Consider the following 24,589-nt stretch of genomic DNA (forward strand, 5'->3'; position numbering starts at 1 on the left):
ACACCCTTCACAGGGGCTTCTCAGACAGGCTCTTATAACCGTGCTCCTTAAAACGCTGGGAGGCAGAGCCAGCAAGATGAGAAATCCGGAGCCCAGAGGGTCACGCAGCAAACCAGTCCAGCAAGAGAGGAGCTGTGTGCTTACCAGAGAGCCTTCACAGCAGGATGGCCCCCAGGACCATATCACGGGGACCCCCGAATCTCAATACCCCCCCTCTGCAGCCTCAGAACCACAGACACAAACCCCTACAACCAGGAGACGACTCCCTCTCCTCACCCAGAGCATGGAGGTGGCCGGCTACAGAGGACGCAGTCCTCCCACCTCTGAACATGCAGAAAGGCTGCTCCCAGCCAGCAGATGGAACCTCCCTCCGCTCCCAGGCCCCTGGCCAACATGAATGCCAGAGCGAGGGGAATTCCAGGCGCAGCCGAGGCCTCTCCCAGCTGGGCCTTGTCCGTCAAGGCACTTCAAGCAGGGGGCAGCTGGGAGGAGGGTGGCCACCCCTAGGTGGAGGACGGGCAAGCAGGAGCACCCTCTATCCAGGACACTGCTGGAGCTGCTGGATGCAGATTGGACCTGGCCAGGCCCTGCTGTCCAGGAGCCCATGGGCCTACCTGGCAGGCTCCGCAGCACAGCCACCCAAGCCCCTCCTTAGAAGCAGCAGCGAGGTGCCCGGGGAGTAATGGCCAGAGAACACCTCCTGGACCATCAGACACTGCTTACTGCAGGAACTGTATCACCTTTCCACTGAGACAGCACTGGATGAAGAACGAGCATGGCATGGTGGAAAGAACATAGGACTGAAGCCAGCCAGGAGCTGAAATCCCACTGTCCTCTCTCCTCCGGGCGAGTAATTGCTCTGAGTGGTAGTGTTTCCAGCAATGGACAGAGCAAGTCCCTCAGCCATCTATCCTGCACTGAGGATTAAATGAACTAATGAAGTCAAGTGCCCAGCCCCACTCGGGACGCTCAGCAGGTGCCCAATCAATGCCTGGGAAATGAATGCCTGCAGAAAACACCCACCTCCTCGCCCCCACCTCATTAGGCCCCAGACCAACTCCCAGCAGAGGAGAAAGTGCCCTGATTTGTCACCACCACCAAGGCACAGAAGAGCAGGTGGACAAACCTTGGCCAAAGCAACCTAAACCCTCTTCATCAGGCTCAAGGTTTCAGTACTTTCCATCAGGACTGTTTCCCCTGCTTGGGGCTCAGTGAGCCTGCACTCAGCAGCCTAATGGATCCCTGCTGAGCAGCATCAGGAGAGAGGGTGAGAAACACGGACTTATGAAGTAGACCTAGGTCAACGGATGGCACGTTTCACTGGCTGAAGGGCTCTGAACAATGACTCTGCTTAACTGCTGGCCTGAGCTGCATACGGCACAGGGTCCTGCAAGCGAGACTGCGTCTCAGAGTCTCTCTGCAGAGAACAGGATGCTGGAGCAGGGGACTCAGATGACGAAGGTGCTGGTTCCTCTGGGTGTCCACTGTGTGACCCTGGCAAAGTCACCGTACTTCTGGGGTGGGGGTGGGGGGAGTTGGATTTCTCCTCCATCAGATAACATAAGCAGGCCACAGAGCTCATGCTCTCTACGGCCCCCAGTCACTCTAAACATAATTCTATGACACCTCATCCCAAGCACGCCGGCAAGAGGACAGGTTCTGAGCAGTTGGGTACAACCAGGTGGCTAGAGGGACGCCTGGGTGGCTCAGGGGTTGAGTGTCTGCCTCCGGCTCAGGTCGTGATCCCGGGGTCCGGGATCGAGTCCCACACTGGTTTCCCTGCAGGGAGCCTGCTTCTCCCTCTGCCTGTGTCTCTGCCCCTCTCTGTGTCTCTCATGAATAAATAAGTGAAATCTTTAAAAAAAAAAAAAAAAAAAACCCCAGGTGGCTAGACACTGTGACAGTTGCTGCAGACTGAGGAGAAAAGGAATAACTGCTGAGAATCACCAAGACATGGCCAGGACTCAGACTGCACCTTCCCTCCCTTGAACCCCAGAGGATCACCATGTGCCAAACCTGCAGAAGGAACAAGAAGCTGAAAAGATCAGAAAGATGGTGGGGAGGCAGGGCCCCCCCCCCCCCATATTAGAACTACCCTGAGGCAACAAGCTGAATAAAACCGGCACTCTCTGTTCCAGAAAGGTGGTGGCTCGGAGGGGTTATACCAAATCCTGTGCAGGAAGGCACACCCAAGACCTGGCCCAGCAGAAAGAGGAACCACCTGGATGATGTCTACAGCAGGCACTTCGCCCAGAAGTGGGTACCTTTCATATTCTCCTTCACCGAGACATGGCAACAACGGAAAATCCCAGTAGGTTTATTCCAATCCTGAAGAGGAAGGTCCGTGAGGGAAAAGAGGTATGCATGGGGTCTATTCCAGCCCTCATTCCTCCGTCCTGGATGCACAACAGGATCAACTCAGAAGCTTTAAAAATACCAATGCTGCGTCCTACCCCTTCTCTCCAAGATTCTGATGTAACTGGTCCTGGATGCAGCCTGGGCATCAGGTTTTTTTTCTTTTAAATCTCTCCAGGTGATTATAATGTGCAGCCAAGGTTCAGAATAACTGCTCTGGAGTCTCAAATCTCGGCACAGAGGGCCCAGCTATCTCCCACAAACTCTTTAGGAGCAGAAAGGGCAGGAGATCCAGCCAGGCAGGCCTTGCTGGACATAGACATCCTCACACCACCCACTCCACCTCCACCCGCAAACCAGGATCAACCTTCGAAGGGCCATCGGTCTGAGACGGAATGCAGGGCCTCTGCCCAGCCCGAGCTAGGGCATACCAAATTCCCACACACTGGAGGCTGTACAATTGAGTTTAGTTATTTGATTACTTTGGGCATGTAAACAAAACGTGTTATTACACAAACCTGGGGTGGCAAACACCACAAAATGATTTACTTTGAGGGATCCGAATTACAAAAGCAAAAAACAAAAACAAAAACCAAAAAACCAAAAAACCCAACCACACTGGAAACCCTTTTAACAATCTCTTCGAATGGAAAATGGAATCTGAATAAATGGGGATGCTTCTTCTGGGCTGCCAGATTTATTTCCCATTTCCCCTAGAAGGTCACCAAGAATAACTGTATTTTCTTGTAAGTCTGTCTTCTGTAAGGATGAAGCAAAACTTCTCAGTCTTCAGAACTGAGGCGCTGTCTTTGGTCCTATGGTAGACCTAGAATCCAAGCCCTCCTTTATTTATTTTTTTAAAGATTTTATTTATTTATTCATGAGAGACACAGAGAGAGAGGCAGAGACACAGGCAGAGAGAGAAGCAGGCTCCATGCAGGGAGCCCAACGAGGGACTAGATCCCAGGCCCCAGGACCATGCCCTGGGTCAAAGGCAGGCGCTAAACAGCTGAGCCACCCAGGGAGCCCCCAAGCCCTCCTTTTGAAAAAAAAAAAAAAAAAAAAAAGTTTTTTTAAAGCTGTAGGAAAAGGAGGAGGGAGGGAAAGAGGTAGTCAAAATTTCTAAGTTTCCCTGTGGTGTTAACAAGACTAAACAAAATTTATGCTTTGAGATTAAACAGAACTTAGTGCCTCTATCTTTCGAACACACCAACCCATAGCATGCGTGTGCAAAACAACCAGGCTCTGAAGTGAGAGAGACTAGGATAGAACTACCAGCCTCCAGGCCTAGCAGCTGTGTGGCCTGAGGCCAGTTACTTGGCCTCTCGGAGATTCAATTTCTTTCTTTAGCTGTAACTGCAGGAATGCTTTGAAAATTAGAGAGCGTATGCAAAGCCCCTGGCCCAGGGTGGGCCTTCAATAACCAGTGGGCACTGCTATTATTCTTTGAACAATCCACACCCATTTGGGCTGAAGCCTGCTGCGCCCAACTTTTCATGGTCCTGAATCTTGGGAACTAGGGAACCACATTATACCAGTGCAGGAGGAGAATCTGTTTCTTTGTTTCACAAGCGAAGGAAAAGAGCAAGTGCAGTCAGGAGTTGGCCTGCCCCTGCATTCTGGGGTCAAATGGGCTGTTTAGCAACATGATTTGCTTTTACCTCCTGAGAGCGGCCCCATGGAAAAAGTCCCTCCAGGGACTACAGATGCCTAAGGAGCACTGTTGTTTCCGAGATCTTCCTGCGCAGTCTGGCCAAACGGCCCCCACCCCGCCCCCCTGCAAAAGACAGCTTCCCCCGGCAGCCCCCACAGCAGGAGAGGGGCAGGACCGTTAACGAAGCGGGGGTGCCTGTCACACTTCTCCATAACCCCTGACGTGATGTGAAATTCTACAAGGTAGACCCTTTGAAATGCAAAATCTTCCAGAGTCCTTCAAATGTGTTTTTATTTTCTCGGGTTCCTAAGGCTGCTTTCAGACCCACCCATCAGCATTTCCCCTCTCAATCACCCACATTTAACAAAAAAAAAAAAAAAAAGAAGAAGAAGAAGAAGAAGAAGAAGAAGAAAAGGAGGAGGAGGAGGAGGTGGCTGAAGCAAAGACGTCTCTGTTTTTTGAAAAAGCTCAAGTATCTCCAGTTGATGCAAGGAAGAAAAAAAAAAAAAAATCTTGTCCTCAGCTCCAGCCTCCTTACATCCCTCCTCCAAGACACCCCAAAGCCAAGTTTCCCCTGCAAGATTTCCTCCCGTCCTGATCAGCCCAGCACTGACTCTGCCGCTGCTTAGGATCTCAGAGGGCTTTCCTAAATCAAGAATCCGGGTGCCCTCCGACCCGAGTTCAGGAAGGTTAGACAGGCACCACCAAAACCACAACCCGCAATTTTCGAAGCCCAAGCCTTGATCCAAAACTGTGTGCACAGGAGGTTTGGATTAAACATCAAAGAAGAAATTACCTTAAAACAAAGTTGTTTGGCAAAGAAAATTACTTCACCATAAGAAGAACCCTAGGGAACGGTAAATTGCTTTTGAATATAGACTTTTCAGTGGCGCGGTCATTAATCATGTTAATGTAAACTGCGCTAAAACAAAAATTTTCTAAGCAAGTCTCCGGGCACATCAGCGTATCTAAGCCTGTGGGTTTGTTTCCAAAGCTCACATCCCAGCACGCAATGAAACTGCTGTTAATGGGGTCAGCTATTACAGTGCAGTCCCCGACCCTGGGCCATAATAAAGGTGACTCAGCCATGTAGAAAGAACCCTCGTAAAGTTAGGCAGGAAACAAACACAGAAATTAATCAGAGAAGGAGAGTCAATGATTTTGGAAAGTGTATTCACCGGGCAAGTTTAAACAGCAACTCTCCCTGGATGATCAGACATTTCAGAAAGGAGTCGAGGGAGGCCAGTCAACATTCCTTGCAGCACGCAAGTCCCTCAGCCAGGCCCTGTTTTGTAGGGTGGAGGACAGGGCAGCAGCTGGACAAGGCGAGGAGGAGCGTGGAGCCCAGCAGAGTTAAGCTGCGCTGAGCCCAGCCAGACCCGGCCATGTGCTTCATGTTGGCAACAAACCGGTTCTTTCAAGAGAGGAAGAGTCTGACAAAAAGGACAGCTGCAGTAAAGCAAGAAGCTAGGGGTTGGGGGGGGGGGGGGGGGGGGAGGTGGGGAGGTGGAGACTTAAAAAAGCCCCAAGTTTAGGATTCTCCCCTCACAATTAAAAAAAAAAAGAAAAGAAAGAAAAGAAATCACCTTCAGGGTTTGCAAAGGCTAGTTAATCTATTAACGTGTCCCCCTTGCTGGATCAATTAAAGAGAGAGCCCCTCCACATCTGGTTTCCATCTAAAACCGAAACTTGTATTATCAGCATATTACATAACAAATTACGCCTGCAGGTCTCTTTTATTACACATCAGAGAGGTGTGCGTGGTGGTGGTAATGATGGCAGTTGTGCTGGTCTGAGTATTTGCTTATTTCAGGCTTTTTTAAGGGCAAGAACAAAAAGTTTCCATACGGTGTGCAGTTCAGGAAAGCCACGCTTGCCCAGATAAAACATCAACTCAACAGTCCGCCAGTGGGTCCTGCACTCAGTCTTCAGGGCCCCCTGCAAGAAGCAGGGGCGGAGAAGGGCGTACTGCTTAAGAGCACTGCAAAGGTACACCTCCAGGCTGCTCCGAGGCGTCCTCTGCTGCCAGCTCCCAGGGTGTACAAGACTCTCTCCTCTCCAGTCTCCTGCAGGGGAAGAGAGCGGCAGGCTGGCCCTAACTGAGCTTCCAGCATGGCTCAGGCGTCTGCCCCAGAACCCGCTTAAAGGACACCCAGCCCGTCAGGCTTCCACAGAGCCAGGGGAGAGCGAAGTAACCAACAGGGTGAACCGAGAAAGATGAAAGATGTGGAGAGAAAGAGCCTAAGAAATAACAACAGGGCTTCCCATAAAACGTCAATGAAGCAGAGCCGCTATGATGACAAGAAGGCATCTTCAAGCTCTTCCTAAAGGAACTTCATGAACTTCCAACACGCTACTACGTGCGCGACATACCCTAAATTGAAAACAGAAGGGAGAAACTGACTACAAACATTATCAATCACAATCGTGGAACGCTCTACTTGTCCTGCCAGCCTTCGGAATCCAAGTCCACTTCTGCAACAACCCGTACTGCCAGCTTTTATTTAAAACTTGTCTTCAATGTTAAAATAATTGCACATCAGTATCACCTCCCGGGGTGGGGTGGTGGGGGAATAGTGAGTCCCTGGCCAAAATGATTTGAACTGGTCTTAAAACCGTCTGGTTCTCTGGAGGGGCATGGGGGTGGGGGGTGGGGGGTGGGGTGGGAACGGGCCTGTCCCAAGCCTCTCCTTCCTTTTCTAGATCCTAGGAGCTAGAGCAGCATGCTCCTCCCTTTTGCAGGAGGGCTGGCAGCATCCAGATCCTAGCCAAGTGCAGACACCGGGTCAAGGGCCACCAACCAGTCCTGAGCTCAAAAAAAAAAAAAAGGTCAAACCTTCTCAGACTAACACAGGCCTATCAATGGGGACAAATAGCTGTTTTCTGTTTATCTAGCTGTCCACAGCCTGGGGGTGGGAACGACAACACCCAAACCCCCCAGATCCGCAACTCAGTATCAAAACTGTAACTGAGACCAGTTACTGCTAAGTGGGTAAATTAAAATGAAACTAAAAGTCTGGGCAGATGCGCAGCAGTGAGTCTCACCGGGTCTGCTGCCTCCATCCGTCCCGCAAGCCCTGCCCCAGGGCGACCTCCTTCCCCGGCCCAGGACCTGGAGCAGGGAGGCCCCTTCCAGCCTGCGGGGAGCGCCGGGAGCACACGCTGGTGTGTCACTTGGGAGTGGGCGACGCTCGCCGGCTCCCGGGCCAGGAGACAATGCGGTCCCGACCCCGCAGCAGCCGGCACAGGGCGGCCCTTGTCCCCGCCGTGCAACAACCCAGCAAACGTCTGTTCCCGCTCAACAGCCGTCGGCCCGGCTCCATCTGCGCCCGCTGCGGCGAGGCGAGCGCGGCGGCGGCGGCGGCGGCGGCGGCCGGGCCCTGCCCCGGGGTCGGGGTCGGGGTCGGGGTCGGGGTCGGGGGCCCGGGGTGCAGCGCCGCCGCCACCGGGTCCGCGGGCTGCAGCGCACGACGGCTCGGAGCGTGGCCTGTAGGAGGCGGAATCCCATTCATCAAGCGCTGCAAAGCGCCGTTCTTTGTTCGCCGTCGGGCGAAGCGCAGTACGTGCTAGCGAGCCCCGCGGCCGGACGCCGGCAGCCCGGGCCCAGGGGGCTCCCGGGGCGCCCGGCCCGAGCAGCGGAGCGCGCGCCGCCGCGGGCCTGCATCGTCCCCCGGGTCTGCGGGCGCGGGCGCCGGGACGCCCCGGGGCGCAGCTCAGCTCGGGGTCCTGCCCGCGCCTCGCCCCGCGCGCCCAGCCCCGCCGACAGGCAGCCCCGGCGGGAAGCGGGCTCCCACCGGCTGGCGAGTCCGGGGCTGGCACCAAGGGGAGCCGGGCAGCGCCCGTGCAGCACGGCCCTTCTCGCCATGTGCGAAGCCGCGCCCGCGCCCCCCGCCCCGCCGGCCCCGCGCCCCCCCCCCGCGGCCTCCCCGGGGCAGGCGCCCCCCACCCCCCGCCCGGCCCGGCCGGTCCAGGAGCCGCGGGTCCCGCCGCCGCGCGCCCGCATCCCGGGGGTGGGACGCAAACTTCCGCGAACAAAAGAGTTGTCTGCAGGCGCCGCGGGAACTTCGGGGCGCCGGGGTCCCCGGGTCGCGGCGCGGGGGAGCGCAGAGCCCGCGGAGGCAGGACTGCGCCCCCGCCGCGCCCCGCCGCGCCCCGCCGCGCTGACAGTCTCGCGCCCGCCCCGGGAAGCCGCCCGCCCCGCCGCGACCCGACCCGACGCGAAGCGAGGCAGGGGGGAGAGGAGCAAAGAAGGGAGAGCGGCGACGCTGCCCAGGGCGAGGCGGGCATCCTGGCTCGCGGGCCAGCACGGCCGCCGGTCGCTTACTGTGCGCCGCGGGGTCGCCGAGGCTCCGCGCCGCCGCCGCCGCCACCGCCACCGCCACGGCCGCCGCCGCCGCCGCCACCGCCGCGCACGCTCTCCCGCCGGCGCCGAGCGCTTTGTACCGAGCGGCTCCCCGGGAGGAGGAAATCGACTTGTCACTTCCTGAACTGTTCGCAACTCGTCCCTCTCACCGGCCCCGGCCAGGCCGCCCGCGCCCGCCGCGCCCGCCGCGCCCGCCGCCGCCGTGGGGCCGCCGCCCGCAAGGCGTGTGTCCGGGTCGGGCGCTCCGCCGGCGGCGTGGCGGGGCCCGGGCGGCCGCGGGGCTGGGGCTGGCGGCGGCGGCGGCGGCGTGCAGGGCCGGCGTGCAGGGGCCGGCGTGCTGGGCCGGCGGCGTGCAGGGGCCGGGCGGCGGCGGCGGCGGCGGGCGCGGGTGCAGTGCGCGCAGCCGCCGGTGGGCGGGGAGTGGGGGGGTCGCGGCGCGCCGCCGGCGGGGCTGGAGGCCGCCCTGCGAGCCGAGCCGAGCCGCGCCGCCCGCCCGCCGCCCGCCGCCCGCCGAGCCCGCGCCTGCGAGGCCCCGGGACGCGGGAAGGGCACGCGGGAAGGGGCCCCGGGCCGGCCGGCCGGGCCGCGCCGCCCCGCCGCCCCGCCGCCCCGCCCCGCCCCGCCCGGGCCCGGAGCCAGGGGTCCCGCGGCCGCCCCCGCCCCCGCCCCCGCCCCCGCCCCCCGCAGGACCTGGGGCACAAAACCCCGGGCCGCGTGGACTTGGGACGCGCAGCTTCCGGGGTGTGGGGTTTTGAGGCTTCCCGGCGGGGCGGCGTGCCGGGCGGCAGCGAGGGGGCTGTGCGAGCCTTGTCACACTTTGGGAAAAGAAAGCGCTAGTTTCCCAACTAGAGGCGCTGATGGAAATAAAGGAATGTGTATGTACTTCAGAAGCCACATGCAAACTATATGCAACTGGTGAAGGAAGGATTTGTGGTTGCTAAGCAGACGCAGAGCATGTTTCGTTCTGTAACTTAGGATGTTGACTTAAGTTCAGGAATGTAACCCTGATAGAATAAGCAGAGTATTTTCATTGTACTGCTCACCTGGGGGAGGGGGACTGTTTCCCTTGTGAAGTGAAGCCCTAGATTTCCCATCACTCCGTCCTACCAGTGTACGTTATTTTATTGACCTTGTATCCAAAGAGATTTTTAAAGAGAAGGTTTTTTTCTTTCTTTTTTCTTTTTTTTTAAAGAACTCCCCTATGCCTGTTTTGTGTTCTCCTTTGCCAAAAAAACAAAACACCTCATTACTTTACATGGATTGTGTCTGCGCCATTTGAATGGGTCTATTCATAAATCAGGAAACTTTTTCTGTTGCTTCTAGGAACATTTAATTGGTTTTAATCCAATGTTTCAATCCCAGTATCAAACATAAATGGACAATTAACTTCTTGAGCTTGTATGCACTTGGGAAACTATTATATTTCATGGCTGTTGCTGAAATATTTCAGTTTCTCATCACACTGGACCCATTCTTTTTCAGAAAACCATGAGCTAACATCTCCTTTCACACCAGCTACGGCTCACTCTAGTGATTTCTTCTGCAAGATTACGATGAACAACAATCAGGAGAAGGATGGGTGTCTATTCATTCAAGTAGATGATGTGGGATGTAACCAATTTGTCCTACAAAAACCAAAATGAGCTAATAGGCAGAATGCTAAGATACGGATATCCTTTTCCATAAACATTGCTTTAAAAGAATTTATCAAGGGCCGATTCTGAAAGGAACGAGAACCAAGCAAGGATCCCTAAGTTAAACAAAGAAAGGCACAAGGGATAATTTGAGAATGCTCCTCCTACACCTTCCCTAATGCCATCTTATCACAGTCTCACCTCAGCCTTTGAGAGCTTTAAGAATAAAGTTTAATTTACTTTTTATTAGGAAGCCTAGAGTGACTCCTGCTGGCAAACATTCAGCTTATTCCTACAATTACTAGTTCATCGGGTCAAGGGAGAAAACCAAATTGGGGGGGGAGGGGGGCACATCCAGAGCCTGGAGACAATTATCGCAATCATGATTCTTGTTGCTTTCAGGATGATTTTAGTCTCACAAAATTCCAAGGATTGTGGTTATGGCAAGCTCTTTGCTGCAACGCCTCCTTTCCAACCTAAAGCAGCCTGTTTTTCTGGTTCTGAGGCTTTCTTGCAAGTGCACAGAACCAAAATACCTGCTTAAGGAGCTGTGCTACTAACCAATGAATGGCTATTTCTCATGGACTTAATTTGAATCTCCAAAAGCTAAAAGATATATACATTAAACCCTGTGTCAATTAACCTTCCACACTAAGTGGTTCTTCCCACATTATGCAGTAAGCCCTGTATATCCTAAACACCCCCACTTTGGGGGGCTATACTACATAGTCATTATTTTAAAAAAGTCCTACCTGAAAGGTGGTATATTAGAGCTTTGCTCAAGTCAGAAGAGTAAATACAAGCTCAGTCGCATTCTGGATGTAAAGCAATGTAAGCTGCGATGGGGGGGGGGGGGGGGGCTAAGCAGTCTACCTTTGTTCAATCCTTAAAGGTCAAAACCAAATTAAAACCAGATTTAGAGTACAACCAGGCAACTAAACACAAATTCATAAGCCAATTTAGGAATAAATACATAAATAATCCAAAAATGATCACCTGTAACTTTTCCATTATCACTGACCAACAACACTAACTTGGGTAAACACAAACACCTGGGAAATATAAAATGTAGGGGTTACATACAGTCTCACTCTGAGACCAATATATGAAACCAGGGACAAAGCACTGTAATACTGGCTCTCCTGGCCCGGCTCAAAGCAGAAACACCAAATGGAGGAATGCCCGTGCGTATGGCACGAATCCCATCCACTCAAAACTGCCTAGGAGAATTTAAACTGAGTATCGCTCTATTCTAAAGAGTTCCCCTATTCCAAGCGTAAAGCTCTTAAGCAATAGGAGACAATAAGGGTGTATTTTATTAAGAAAGGGTGTAACCAACTATAACTTGTATCAACAAGCTAATCAAGTATTCACCTAAGCACATTTATGCAGAGGAGGGTAAAGGTTGGGTTTTGATATGTAGTAATGAGTGTCCTAGGTAGTTAGTGGGTGTTTTATTTTTGTGCCTTTAGAATCAAATTAATGTGATATTCAAGCAACAAGGAGCTAAGCTTTGAAGTCTAAGCAAGTACAGTCAATGTTGTTCAGTTTTACCCATCAAATCTACGTGTGCCTATGGCTGTAAAAAGAGCTCCCCACTAAAAAAATGATAAACTAGTTTATCTTTGAGAATAATACAGTATTCTTTTTAGAATAAAGTGAGTGAAACAAACATCAAACTTGTTATACATCGCACCCAACAGCACAGTATGCAGATGTGTGTATTAACCCCTTTATTCAGCTTCCAAAAGCCACTGCCTCTTTGTCACAACTGTTGTATTAAAAGCCAGTCATTCACATTTCACACTGTCCTTTCTAAATCTGAAAAGATCTTTTACAAAGCAGAACCTTTTAAAATTGCTTATAACAGATGAAGGGAAGACAGACATCACCAAGTCCACCTGAAGCATTTTCAAAGAAACTGGCTACTGAAAGAAAACAAGTTAGCAAAATACATTTCTCCGGACAACATGTAAAGTTTTGGTTACAGATGAAAACCAAAAATCTGAATCTACCATCTCTTATGTAGATCTTATTCAGAAAAATGAGTTCTGTAATTGTCCCCACATACATGAGCCATCTACAACTAACGACCCTACCTACATAACCATGTTATGACCCACTAATCCTTCTGTTCTTTCCTTTCTGTCCTTTTCCTACTGTGTTCTGAAACCTTTCCACTGATGAAAATGAACTATAGCCCTGGCTGGAATCTCTCTCATATAGGTAGACAGAGAGAGAGAGAGAGAGAGAGTTCTGTCCCACATCTAAACACACACCTTTTTAAAAGAGGTACTTTGGTTCCTGAAGACAAAGTTACTTTTTGATTCAAGAACGACATAAAACAAATTTATTTTCAATGAAAAATAACCATGCAGTGAATTTAATGATACCAATCTAACTCCTCTGATATAAAACGAGAGTTGAAAACAGCTCCAAGCGGAATGCCTATTGAAATCAGTGCACGTGACTCTGCACAGCTTTGTAACCGAACGTCTAGCACCATTGAGGTACGAAGCATGCCAGCTGGGACGGCATTGTGCACCACAAAGTGTGGGTTGTAAGCCTAAGTCCTGAGCACAAACCCTGGTTTCCAAGTTGGCAGGTGCTGAAAACACAGCAAATGTCACGCTTGCAACTCATGGATGGAAGAGCTCTGGGTAACGTAAGCTAAAAAGAACAGAGCAACAGTTAAAACTTATTTCAATTTGACATACATTTTTTTTTCTTTTTTTTTTTGGCAAAGTAATAGTAGCTATTGGTGTTATGTGCTACCAGAAAACACAAGCATGAAAAAACATATTGGAAAGTTTATGCATGATAAGTAAGCAAAAGTAAGTATAATGAAGGCTTTTCACTATCTATATTCAAAGTTACTGGTATATGCAAAACCTATCAAACCTATTTTACTATTTTAATAGTAACACTGAAAAGCGTAATTCATTCTTGACCTTTCCCTGATCTATTTATGATCTGAGCTGAAGTACTCTAATATCAATCACTATTAACATGGTTGGTCACCCATAACCTACGTTGGCCTCAGTTACTCCACCAAATACATAGCTAAATACAAGTTACAGTATTTTCATACTGTTACACACTAAGTTTTACCTAGAATATATTTCAACAGCACACCCAGACTAAATGTTTATGCTATCACCTTCAAATGAAAAACATTTCCATTTTTTTCTTATATATCCTTTATTAGAATTTAGATGTTGTATTTACAATATAAGCCCAAAATTTAACTTAATTTTTCTCTCCTGTCAACTATCTACCATATAAGTCACTGCCTCAAGAAAAATCTATTTTTAACTCATGCCTAGTGATATGCTCAAAGCTACTGCCATCCTGCCTATCCCCATAAAAATGAAACAGAGTCAATTTCATTTTCATTAGGGAAAAAGGAAACTGTGAAAATACATACAGTTTTTGATTTCACAGAGCCTGAATACCCAATCTAAAGACTGAATCCTTTGGATTTAAAATATCAAGAAGAAAAAAATCAGTCTCCGGCTCCAAAGAGTAAAACATCCCTGGGAGCAGTATGAAAAGAACATGTGCCTTCCAGAGTATATTAGCCTGTGAATTTCTTAACTTCCCTCAGCAGTTTGTCAACCTTCCATTTTAATCAAAAGCAAAGATGTTTTGTTTTATCGTATCCCTGAGGAACTAGCCTTGCCTATTTTGTATGCACATACCCTGCACCTGACCTGAAAGGGAGAAGAACTGATATGAGAAGTTAGCTTGCTATTTTAAATACTACTTTACTCTTAACTTTCACAAAGAAACAAACAAACAAAAAATTCTTGATCAAAACCAGGTCACTTACCCATTGTAGCACTGTTAAAGTACTTAACTTTAGTGAAGCTTTTATTACGTCTACCCTACAGACATATATTATCATACTGACCTCATCTCTATAGAACCTTTTAAAAATATTTCAAAGATTTAAGCTCAAGAAAGTGACACTGCTCTGGCCAGCATTTCTCTAGTCACACTAAGCAGCCCAGGCATTGAAATATTCACCTACCCACCAATAAAAAGGTTAAATAAACAATTCTGAAAACCAAATGTTTTCTAGACGAGGACAACCAATTCACTGTACATTATAAACGATACAGTCAGTTCCAGTATAAACTATGGTCAAATCAGATAAAGTATTACCCAACACCAAACTTTGAAATGTCACTGTGAATGGCACCGTTAACTCAACTTAAAACAAGGAAAATAAATATGACTCACTGATCAAAGAAATCAAATCTATATGATGCAAGGTGGAAATCAATGATAAAAACTTAGCCCACTGCTTCCTAGATACCCAGAAAGACCCAACTCCAACTCAGTTTTCATTAGTTGAGGGACCTGTTCTTAGTTACCTTGTTTCATGTCACTGGAAATACTGCCTTAGCATGCAGACCTGTTGAGGGAAGGTGCACCGCGTCCTTAGCCGGTTCCAGTGCATCCACAGGAACATTTTTCCCACCAGACCTACTTTAATTACTAAATAATTACCACGTAAACAGATAATGATCCTAAACCTGAGTATTCTTAAGGAGTCCACTGAAACACATCGTAAAGAACATTCAGTGAAAATCTGGCATCCTATCCGGTCCTGTTTTCTTAGCTAATAAAAAGGTGCTTCAGCACCAGCCCTATCTAGAGACTCAAGAAGGAGCTATACTCTTACTCACTTGTCTACCACTCCTCCTCTCTTCCCTCTTGGAATACAGTTGAACTGAATACATTAATTCAGTGGTACTGAGGGGTAAAATCTCAAACAAGTCCATACATCAGCTGCAACAGGAAGAAGGGTCCTTGGAGAAAAGCCTAGTTACTCGTGTGTGCTAGGAATTATGCTAAGCTGCTTCACACTGATTCTTCTCATTTAATATTCCTGATCCGGTGATACAGCAGGTCTCCGTGACTGCTTCTCTCTCCATTACACCCAACTGCTTTGAAGAAAAGTTCTGAAGGGAAACCACGATTAAGTAGACAAGAGCCCATAGTTACAAGGCTTGAGAAGGGCAGACCACATACCACCTGCTCAAGCATGGGACTCTGTGTAGCATGAGAGAGTAGAATTCTCAGAACCCTGGGACTTTACACTTCTAAATGAGGTCATCTATGAGTAGGACTCCTTTGTGTTTCCTTAAGGCCCAATCTTGATCTCTATCTTTCTATATGTAAAATTGAAGAAGACCAAACAATCAGATGTAAATTTCTGAGTTTCCTGAATAAAATATAGCTGTGGTCAAACAAATACAAACTGAATTATCAAAAATACATATCAAAGACAATCAACACCCAGATCTAAAGTTTACCAATGGATGTACAAAGATGTCTTAGATGGAAAAATACATGATTTTTTCGCTCCAAATGTCTTATATGTACATCTATTCCTCATACACATAGATACCTTGCTTTAAGAACTGTAAAGCGAGGGGATCCCTGGGTGGCTTACCGGTTTAGCCCCGCCTTTAGCCCAGGGTGTGGTCCTGGAGACCCAGGACCGAGTCTCACATCAGGTTCCCTGCATGGAAAGGAGCCTGCTTCTCTCCCTCTGCCCATGTCTGTGCCTCTCTCTCTCTCTGTGTCTCTCATGAATAAATAAGTAAAATCTTTAAAAAAGAAAAAGAACTCTAAAGAGACCTAACAACCAATATTTAGCTAATTGAAGCATTTAAACTTCCTGTATATAGTGAAAATCTATTAAGCCCTTCTCTACATCTTAGATCAATTTCAGCAGATATTATGGACTGAATGTTTGTGTGCCCCCCAAATTCACATGTTGAAGGCCTAACCCCCAATGTGATAATATCTGGAAGTAGAGCCTCTGGGAGGTAATCAGGGTTAGATGAAGTCATGTGGATGGGGCTCTCCTGATGGACTCAGCACCCTTCTAAGAAGAGACACATGAGAGCCTGCTCCCACACCCTCTCTCCCTTGTAAGCATGCACAGGGAGGCCAGGTGAGCAGCCACCTACAAGCCAAGAGCAGAGGCCTCAGAATGAAGCCTGCCTTCCTCGTACCTTGACCTTGGACTTTCCAGTCTCCAGACAGTGAAAAGTAAATTTCTGCTGTTTAAACCACCAGGTCAACGGCAACCCAAACTGACTAGTACAGGGGTAGAGGAGAACTTTAAACATCACCTACTGAACACCGTCATTTTACAGAAAGGAAAACTGAAGCCCAAAGAAGGAAAGCACCCTGCCTATATTACCATCATTTTTTCCTCCCAAATTTAGTATTTAAAAAAATAATCATTTCTCTTTAATATTTACTCTATTACTTAACAGCTTTTAAACTCTGTGTTACTATAAAATCAAAGGAACGAAAATAAATTTCAAGTTCAGAAAATAATCTGATACCGCCCATCACAAATTAAATCATTAATCAAATGGACTTAGTAACAAAATAATTCCTCTTACTTGTAGCTCTCTAACATCTTTACCATAGAGAGATTCCAAGAGGAAACCTCAGAACACCTAAAGCAAGAAACCTCTGGAAAAGATGGACTTATTTCATAGTGAAGTCCAGAATGTAGATTTCCCCTCATAGTTTAATCTGGTTAATTACTTTTTAATTAAATAATAACCATGACAGTTGGCACTTTCAACTACAAAGCCATATGGGATTCAGTCCTATCTCTTGAACAAACTATGTTACCCATTCTTTGACCCAACTGGTTCTTTTCAAGAAATCAGAGCTTTCCTTCTAGACCTGTGAGGGTTTCCACGAGGAATAAACAGCTCTGACTTGTGTACCTTGCCTTTGATTGCTTCTCAAAAATCAACAAATATTATTCTCATTCTAAACAACAGCATAAAAGCAGTTTCACTGAATCACAAATGGGCCTCAAAGGTCACATTTAAATAAGACAACATGCAGTTTTTCATTCACGATTTCAGACCTGTCTTCTAAAACTTGTACACAGCTCTTTAATTCAGCCCAGTATGTTCTATTAGATGCCATATTATGATTTTCCCCATTCAGACTCCAACTAGACTTCTTGTTGAGGACATGGAAGGAAAACTTAATTATTGCTGGTTCAGTGCATCTAAATTTATTTCATTACCAGAATCAACAGAGTAGGGGCTAGATGCTGTCACAGAAAGGCAGACGGATATGGAATGTAAACTGCTCCTTCCTGTACTCTTTCCCCGCCCACCCCACCCCTCAAAGTTCCATGGTTGGAAAGCATCCTAACTTTTTTTTTTTTTTTTTTTTAAGCCAGGATGTACTAAAATTAGATGGGAACAAAGGACTGACATTTTCATACTAGAGGAGGGGTGACGAGAAAACGTGCACTGGCAGCACCCACTCTCTTCTACATTTAGCTCCCTCCCCCTGCGTATGCCCATCTTTGACAAGCAGTGTGGAGGGCCATAGCAGGAGAGTGGCGACCATCCCAACTGCACTTCTATTCTGCTACAGTCACGGAGAATAATAAACTGCTTCATCTCTGAGTATGTTAATGAAGGATGAGAAATACAGTTAATGGTCCCTTTGTCCAAATGGGGGGTATTTTCATACTTCTTCCTAAGCTCCTCATATAATATCCAGGATATGCTAATTGCTGGTTCATGTATACATTTTTTGGAATTTGGGGAAACAAATGTGTTAGATTTGCTTTTCTTAAAAAGCTTCTGGACAGCATGCACAATAAAGATCACTCACTAACATACTTATTTTCTGATGCAGTAATAACACGTATTTTAAACAGAACAAAAGAATTTATCATTTCTTCAGAATGAACCACTTAAAAATGAAAAAAGTACATTTTGGTTTCTTTCTATCTTCCTCTAATAAACTGGGCAAGTAATTTGCAAATGCTCTAAGGTCCAATTGATCTCATGGTGCTCAGTCTTTCTTACAATGGTATCAGCATGACAAAAGTACATTATGCCAGCCTCTACATCCAGTTTTTGAAGTTCTACTCCATAGAAGCAGGATATCGATACATTCATGTCTTGCGAATTACTCCTATCTTTTTAATTTGGTTTCCCTGGGCCTAAACTACAGGTCTACACAGTGACAGCTCAAAATTTAGTTAGAGAAGCCCTTTTAATGATCAGTCTAATGCACTGAGTTGTAAAGATTTTTAAAACTCAGTAAGTACTGACTCAAGCTCTCTTTTTTCCTGGTTACTGGAGCCCATCTTGACATCTAAGCTGGAAATGAATGATCCTTCAACAACACTCCAGGGATTTTGCTAAGGTCATATTCAATCATTCATTAGGCTTCTTACCCCTCGCTTTTCAGAGTTCTATTGTAGAGCTGGTTTTATTCAGCATTTATGTAGCCTGTGGGCTTGGGTATTTGTCTGCTTAATGTTGAGTTTCATTTCTATGCCCCTAACATAGGAATCCATCAATTGACCAAAGAATTTCAAACTATTCTTTTACTTTTCCAACAAATTGCATGGTGTGTATGAAGAATAAATTAGCATTAATTTTCTTCCATTAACTGTTAATAAAACATGCTCATGTGCTCCCCCTTCATCTAAGGACATCTCTGTTTCCAGCCTAACAGAGAAATGACAAGGGTTTCCTAATTTTTTCCCACTAAGCAATTGTCCTTCAACCTACCATGCTCCTGGTCTCCCACAATCAAACTCTAGGTCATGGGCAGCCTCCTTCCAGTGAAGTGTCCTAGACAAGACTCCTTTCAGAGCCCATCAACACACCCCCACACACACAATTAGCTAAAGAGGTTACTACTGTGGAACACAAGACACTTGGTCTCTTGCTTTCAAGGCAGAAAGCTGTCTCTGGAGCACGTACACTCTAGTTCACAGTGCCAACAACAGGAAATCAAACCCAGGCCTCCCCAAGCAGCAGAATGCTGGCCTGGAGAGCAATTGAGTTTTCACATTTGTATATATTTTCATTATGGACTACCAGACACATACGTGCATGCATAAATACATAAAATAATTTAAGAAAACATAAATCAGAGTCTATTGACATAAGCAGGGATACTCTGTCTCTTTGCATATCAATTTAAGGAAAATTATTTCAAAGGTTAGAGGCTACCATAGATACCTTAAAAATTAAGCTCTCTACTGCACTCCAGATGAATGTGAATTAAGGTCAACATAGAGTTCTATATTACAGTATCACAGAAAATTAAAAATACGTAAACTGAAACACATTATTCACATAAAGACTAAAAGTCTTTTGTACGGTTTACCTCCATTCTCCCCCGCCCCCCCCCCCCAATAATAGAAAACTGCATGCATGTCACAGATGAAGAAGAAAGGCAAACTTGCTGCTACTACAATGGGGGGAAAATCAATTCAAGGACAGTTTGTACTTATTTTAAAATGGCCTCAGTCAAGCTGCCAAGAGTAGTGTCAGGTTTGATTCTCATATGCATAAATGCCAGTCCCAAAAAGCAACTCTAACTTGTGCACCTGGCTTAAAACAAAATGTTCTGAAAACTTTCTATTTGTTAATTGGTGTAACCCACCCATTCAGCCTCAAATCCCTTCGGACAGGCCGGCGTGCTTCCTACACACAGAAGCGCTGGCTATGCAGCAATAACATCATAATGAGAAGCAACAATGCCGTTCAGGCTCTGGAGAGAAACTTCGTTTGCATTTCAAACAAGTTTCCTCAAAATAAGAGTGTCTTTTGATGAAATAAAATTACAATTCCAACTTCTTATGCAGAGAAACCAGCACTTACTATGGAACTCACTGCTCCCTTTTATAACTGTATAATTTCTTCCAGTTACCCACATAGTCATGTGCTTAAACAAAACTCAGTTTAATAGTCACATATTTACGACTGCTTCAGTAACTTGGGGCCATTTACTGGCCTGGTTTTTAAAGTGTGGCATTATTTGAAAATACTAATTTACTGTTAGCATTTTGGGACCTTCCAATTTGTTCTAATTGCAACCTCTGAGAAGCCGGCTTCCAACAGGATTAACTGATAAGGAGAGATGACAAATCCCTTCTCCTAACCTTAGCAACAGCTCCATGATCCCCCCAAATCCTTCATCTTTGCAAATGGAACATACATACCCTGCCACGAGGGTGACTTGAGGAGCTTTTCAACAAAAGCCCATTCCAAGCTATCAGTGAATCAAACCCAATGTCTCAGTCTGGTGGCACAGAAAGCCTATTTTGTTAGAGTGGTGCTTTAAAACAGCATGCATAACAACTCAAAATTCTAAAAAAAGTACTTCTACACTATTATCATATTTGACATCAAGAAACAATAATATGAAAACACAACAAAGACCAGACCTCCTCAATAAATTATAAACTGTTTTTCTGTGGTTTAAAATCCCTTGCGCGGTTTTTTCAATCAACACAATTTTTAATAAGTTTAAATCACATATATTTTGAAGTAACATCTCACCCTTTACATTTTAAAAATAAAACCTTTTTAAGCAATGTTATTTGTGTTGAAAGCTTATGTAAATGTCTTCGGTTATCTTTTGCAAGGCAGGTAGTAATCTTAATAGTTGATTAATGTTGATCTAAATCAAACCCCTCTTCCCTCCACCCTGCCCCCACTCAGAGACAAAAAGAAAAGAAATAGGATGGTAATGCTAGACTTACTCATTACTGGACTAACATCTGCCAAACAAACAAAAACCCAAGAGATTCAAAATGTTGAAAATCATCAAAAATTTTATCACTTAAAAACGTATTTTGTGGCTCCAACATGAAAATATCAGCCCAAATACAAAAATGGCATTATATATTAACCTATCTCTTCAAAAACATTAATATGTAAACTGTTTCTCTTGCTAATTAGTCCTAACTAAAACATCTTTGTCCTCATGTCCCTCAAGGCTTATGTATATATATATACACACATATAGCTTACACCACCCTTTCACAAAAGAATGACACTATTCAGTTCTTGATTAGGCAAGTCTGTTAAGACAAAAGGGAGATGGAGAAAAGTAGTGAAGGATGACTCACTAACTCACAGTCCACAGACCAACACTGTCACCAAAAAGGAGCTGCAGAGCTTTGAAAATTCAACTACTCAATTCCTCTGACAGTGTTTTCTCTGGACTGGTCCTGGTTTCCCCACTGAACTGTAAGTGCCATTAAGGCAGAGACTTAGCACCTGGTAAGCAGATGCCAGAGGAAGAGAATGGGTTTTAGTCAGAACCAAAGAATCCTGCCTCCATCCAATACTAGCCTCTTTTTTTTTTTTTTTAATTTTATTTTTAAGTAATCTATCCACTGTAGTGCTCTAACCCTTAACCCCGAGATCAAGAGTCACATGCTCTACCAACAGAACCAGCCAGGTGCCCCAGTACTATCCCTCTGATATGAAGAAGCAGGAATAGGTTAATTACATTCCTTGAGAAGAAGATATTTGGTGGATTCAGTGACTTAATACCATAATGCAACTTAACACCAAATAACAGATCTCTTAGTTGTCTTTCCTACTTCCTGTTTATCCTTCACAGTGTATAAAAGGCCATCAGCAGCAAAACACAAGCTCAGTAAGTATTTCTTGATCAACTTATACATTTATCTGATTCTGTTTAATTATACACATGAAAACTAGGGCATTTTTCCCAGGTATTGGGTTTTTTTTTTTTTAAATAACCACCTCCAATCTAAAATATTATACTTATTATGTTTCATAAACAGTCTAATAAAACACTAAGAAAGCTGGTGTTTATTATTCTGGCCCTGGAGTAGTTTCGTCAAATCTTAATGAGCAGCTATATCCAATTCAACTTTGACCAAGGCACAAAAACCAAAAATACATGCTTTCTGTAAATTCATTTACTGCTTTAAAGTTTACTTGTTCAACAGTTACAGGAAATTTGTTTTAATCAAAGAGAAAAATATTTACATTTCAAATACAAAAGAAAACTTTAAATGATTCTCGGTTGGTGTCTAAAACTCAACCATTCACATGTTCATATTTTTACCAACCCATTATAGCTATTCAACATGTGCATCCTGTGTACTTACTAAGCATTTATTTGCACTTGCATTTTCTGTGTCAGGTTTACTTTGATGTGGAGCTTCTTAATAAAGCTAACTGAATTTGTCCAGTGAAAAGTCTCACGTTTTCTGGAAAACCAATGCTGTTACACTGTTTCCAGATCTGCCTCCAAAGCTGAACGTGGGTGTTGGCAGCTCTTCGAAAAGTTCAAATCCTGTCAGACAAGATTAAAATACTTTTAATAGGGATCCAGTCCCACAGTAAAGGGGAATGTGTATGAACAATGTACTTGCAAACCTTTTATGAAACCATTATGTTGTGATGGAATTTCACTGGATAATTTTTCAGTTTTACTGGATGTGCACAGAGGGGGCATACCCACTAACACTTTAAACTGAGCAAGGAACAGACAATCCCAAAATGAAATTGCAAAAGAGAGGCTCTCCATCCATCCCTCTTTCCCCCATGTCCTGTCTATGACCCCTTACACTCCACATCTCCCTCAGCCGGCTATAGTTAGTAGGAAGCAACTATCAAGTGCCAAGGTCTAACCAGGTATCAGGCACTGTCCTGACTGCTTTATATGGAGTAACTCGATCTACATCACACATTTAAAAGTACTTAATACAGAAGGGTCAAACAATGTGGAAAGAAAATGAATTTGTAGAAGATGAAAAAGTTCTAGAGATAGGTGGTGGTGGCGGCTGAACAATTGGGAACGTACTTCACAAAACCGTACACTTTAAAATGGTTAAACGGTAAATCTGACTTTACATATATTTTACCACAACAAAAAAGAGTTCATAACCAAAGATCAAGACCCAGACTGAAATAATAAAGGATCTGGGAAGAAAAGGAAGTATTAACTTTCAAAGCAGCACAGTGGAACTTAAAAATTAATGTGGCTTCAAAAGTCCTGGGTTCAAGTTCCAACTCTACCACTTACTAGGTGAAGGTATGCTTGCCAGGTTCCTCAGTTTCTATGCAAGGAGGTTACACATACCAATGCCCCTACCTACCTCACAGTGAATTTGTAAAGATCAAAATAAGATAACATGGCATTTTCCTGAACTATAAAATAAAATGGGGGATCCCTGGGTGGCTCAGTGGTTTAGCGCCTGCCTTTGGCCCAGGGCGCGCTCCTGGAGTCCTGGGATCCAGTCCTGAGTCGGGTTCCCGGCATGGAGCCTGCTTCTCCCTCTGCCTGTGTCTCTGCCTGCCTCTCTCTCTCTCTGTCTATCATGAATAAATAAAAAAAAAAATCTTTAAAATAAAATGGAAATTTAACATTATTTTATTTTGTTTTTAAAATTTAAGACAAGCAAGACTGAAAAGTTAACCATGGAAAAGTGATAGGACTATTAGTTTGGAGGGTAGATTTTTTTCCTGGGAGGTGGAGGTGTCTACACTTTCTAAGCTTCTATGCCTTGAGCTTCAGCTGAAATAACTCTTACAAGTAAAACATGTAAAAGGATATATATCACTGTATCAACTGGTCTTCTATACTTTGTTTCATCATGCATTCTAATTCATATTCTTAATCAAATTTCACCAAATCTTAACAAACAGCTATATATTAAAATGCTCATTAAAATTGATCATTAGAAAACCTTTCCAGAGAAGGACAAGCCTAAATAATATATTTTAATGCCAGAGAATGGAGCCACTGTGGTAAGTACGTGGGTACAAAGCCTGTTTTCTGAAATATTACACATGCTTAAAATTCTTCATAATAAAAATTTTCAAGAGAAAATGGAGCTGTCTATGTGAATTTTCCAGGACTAGTCTTTTAAACTCCTTGGATTAACCCTACAGAACTGGGGATCCCTGGGTGGCACAGCGGCTTAGCGCCTGCCTTTGGCCCAGGGCGCGATCCTGGAGACCCGGGATTGAATCCCACATCGGGCTCCCGGTGCATGGAGCCTGTTTCTCCCTCTGCCTATGTCTCTGCCTCTCTCTCTCTCTGTGACTATTATAAATAAATAAAAATTAAAAAAAAAAAAAACCCTACAGAACTGAAGTTCTTGTATTTTAATAAATAAAACACCAAACTTTAAAAGTGGTTGTATTCCAGTGATAGGTAACAAATTGAGTTATTTTAAGCTATATGCTTTTTTGTGTTGGGGTTATTAATATTTTTCAATCTTTTTCAGAATGAATCTGAATGATTTCCATAGTAAAGTAAGTTTTCTGAAGTCGTTTTAATTCAGTAGTTTAAAGAAAGTTAGCTTCCTTGGATATCAAATTTGAACCACTATCTGGCAAATGATTTAAGTAAACCTCACCAAAACAAATGACAACACAAAATGTTTATATAAGTAGGGCTATAAAGGAAAAATGCAAGATTTATTTCAACAGTTTTATGTTTCGAATCAGGAAAGAAGCAAAGAACCTTCAAAGATCAGTGAAGCAAGCTTCACTCTATGCCAAAGGGACCGTGGAAGCCAATCGTGAGAAGCCACCAACAAGCCCCTCGGCAGTGATGCATGTATTCTGTTAGTGTTCTGTATCCAACTCCAAATTCCATATTCTCAGATGCAGATGCCTAAAAAATGTCTTCAATTGTATGTGTTTATTTAACATTTCCTATTGTAACATTTTGCTTAAATTCTGTACTAAGCTCTAAAACTGAATATAACTTAAAGTA

At 45.4% G+C, this 24,589-nt stretch overlaps 2 protein-coding genes across 4 annotated transcripts in view; both read right to left on the reverse strand.

Annotated features, from left to right (window-relative positions):
• Positions 1–6,081: 6,081 nt before the first annotated feature.
• LOC140595743 (uncharacterized) lies at positions 6,082–8,315 on the reverse strand. The gene is made up of 2 exons (XM_072740338.1): positions 7,055–8,315; positions 6,082–6,383 (listed from the first exon to the last, which is right to left on the reverse strand). The coding sequence occupies exons 1-2, from the start codon at positions 8,294–8,296 to the stop codon at positions 6,366–6,368; spliced, it is 1,260 nt and encodes a 419-aa protein (XP_072596439.1). The 5' UTR covers positions 8,297–8,315; the 3' UTR covers positions 6,082–6,365.
• A 1,362-nt stretch (positions 8,316–9,677) lies between these two features.
• EEF1AKMT2 (EEF1A lysine methyltransferase 2) overlaps positions 9,678–24,589 on the reverse strand; it is a 36,503-nt gene continuing 21,591 nt past the window's right edge. For 2 of the 3 annotated variants that reach the window (XM_026010695.2, XM_026010696.2), the window contains one exon: positions 21,762–22,156. In XM_026010695.2, the coding sequence (XP_025866480.1) occupies positions 22,062–22,156 (95 nt within the window). In that variant the 3' untranslated portion in view covers positions 21,762–22,061. Of the gene's footprint in view, positions 12,677–21,761; positions 22,157–24,589 lie in introns of those variants that run through there. The other variant, XR_003236798.2, reaches the window with a different exon arrangement.

This window comes from Vulpes vulpes, chromosome 15 (genome assembly GCF_048418805.1).
Source record: "Vulpes vulpes isolate BD-2025 chromosome 15, VulVul3, whole genome shotgun sequence".
NCBI classification, from domain to species: domain Eukaryota; kingdom Metazoa; phylum Chordata; class Mammalia; order Carnivora; family Canidae; genus Vulpes; species Vulpes vulpes.

Coding starts and splice junctions, on each gene's coding strand:
- LOC140595743 (XM_072740338.1), bottom strand. CDS start 8,296: ATGCCCGCCTCGCCCTGGGCAGCGTCGCCGCTCTCCCTTCTTTGCTCC.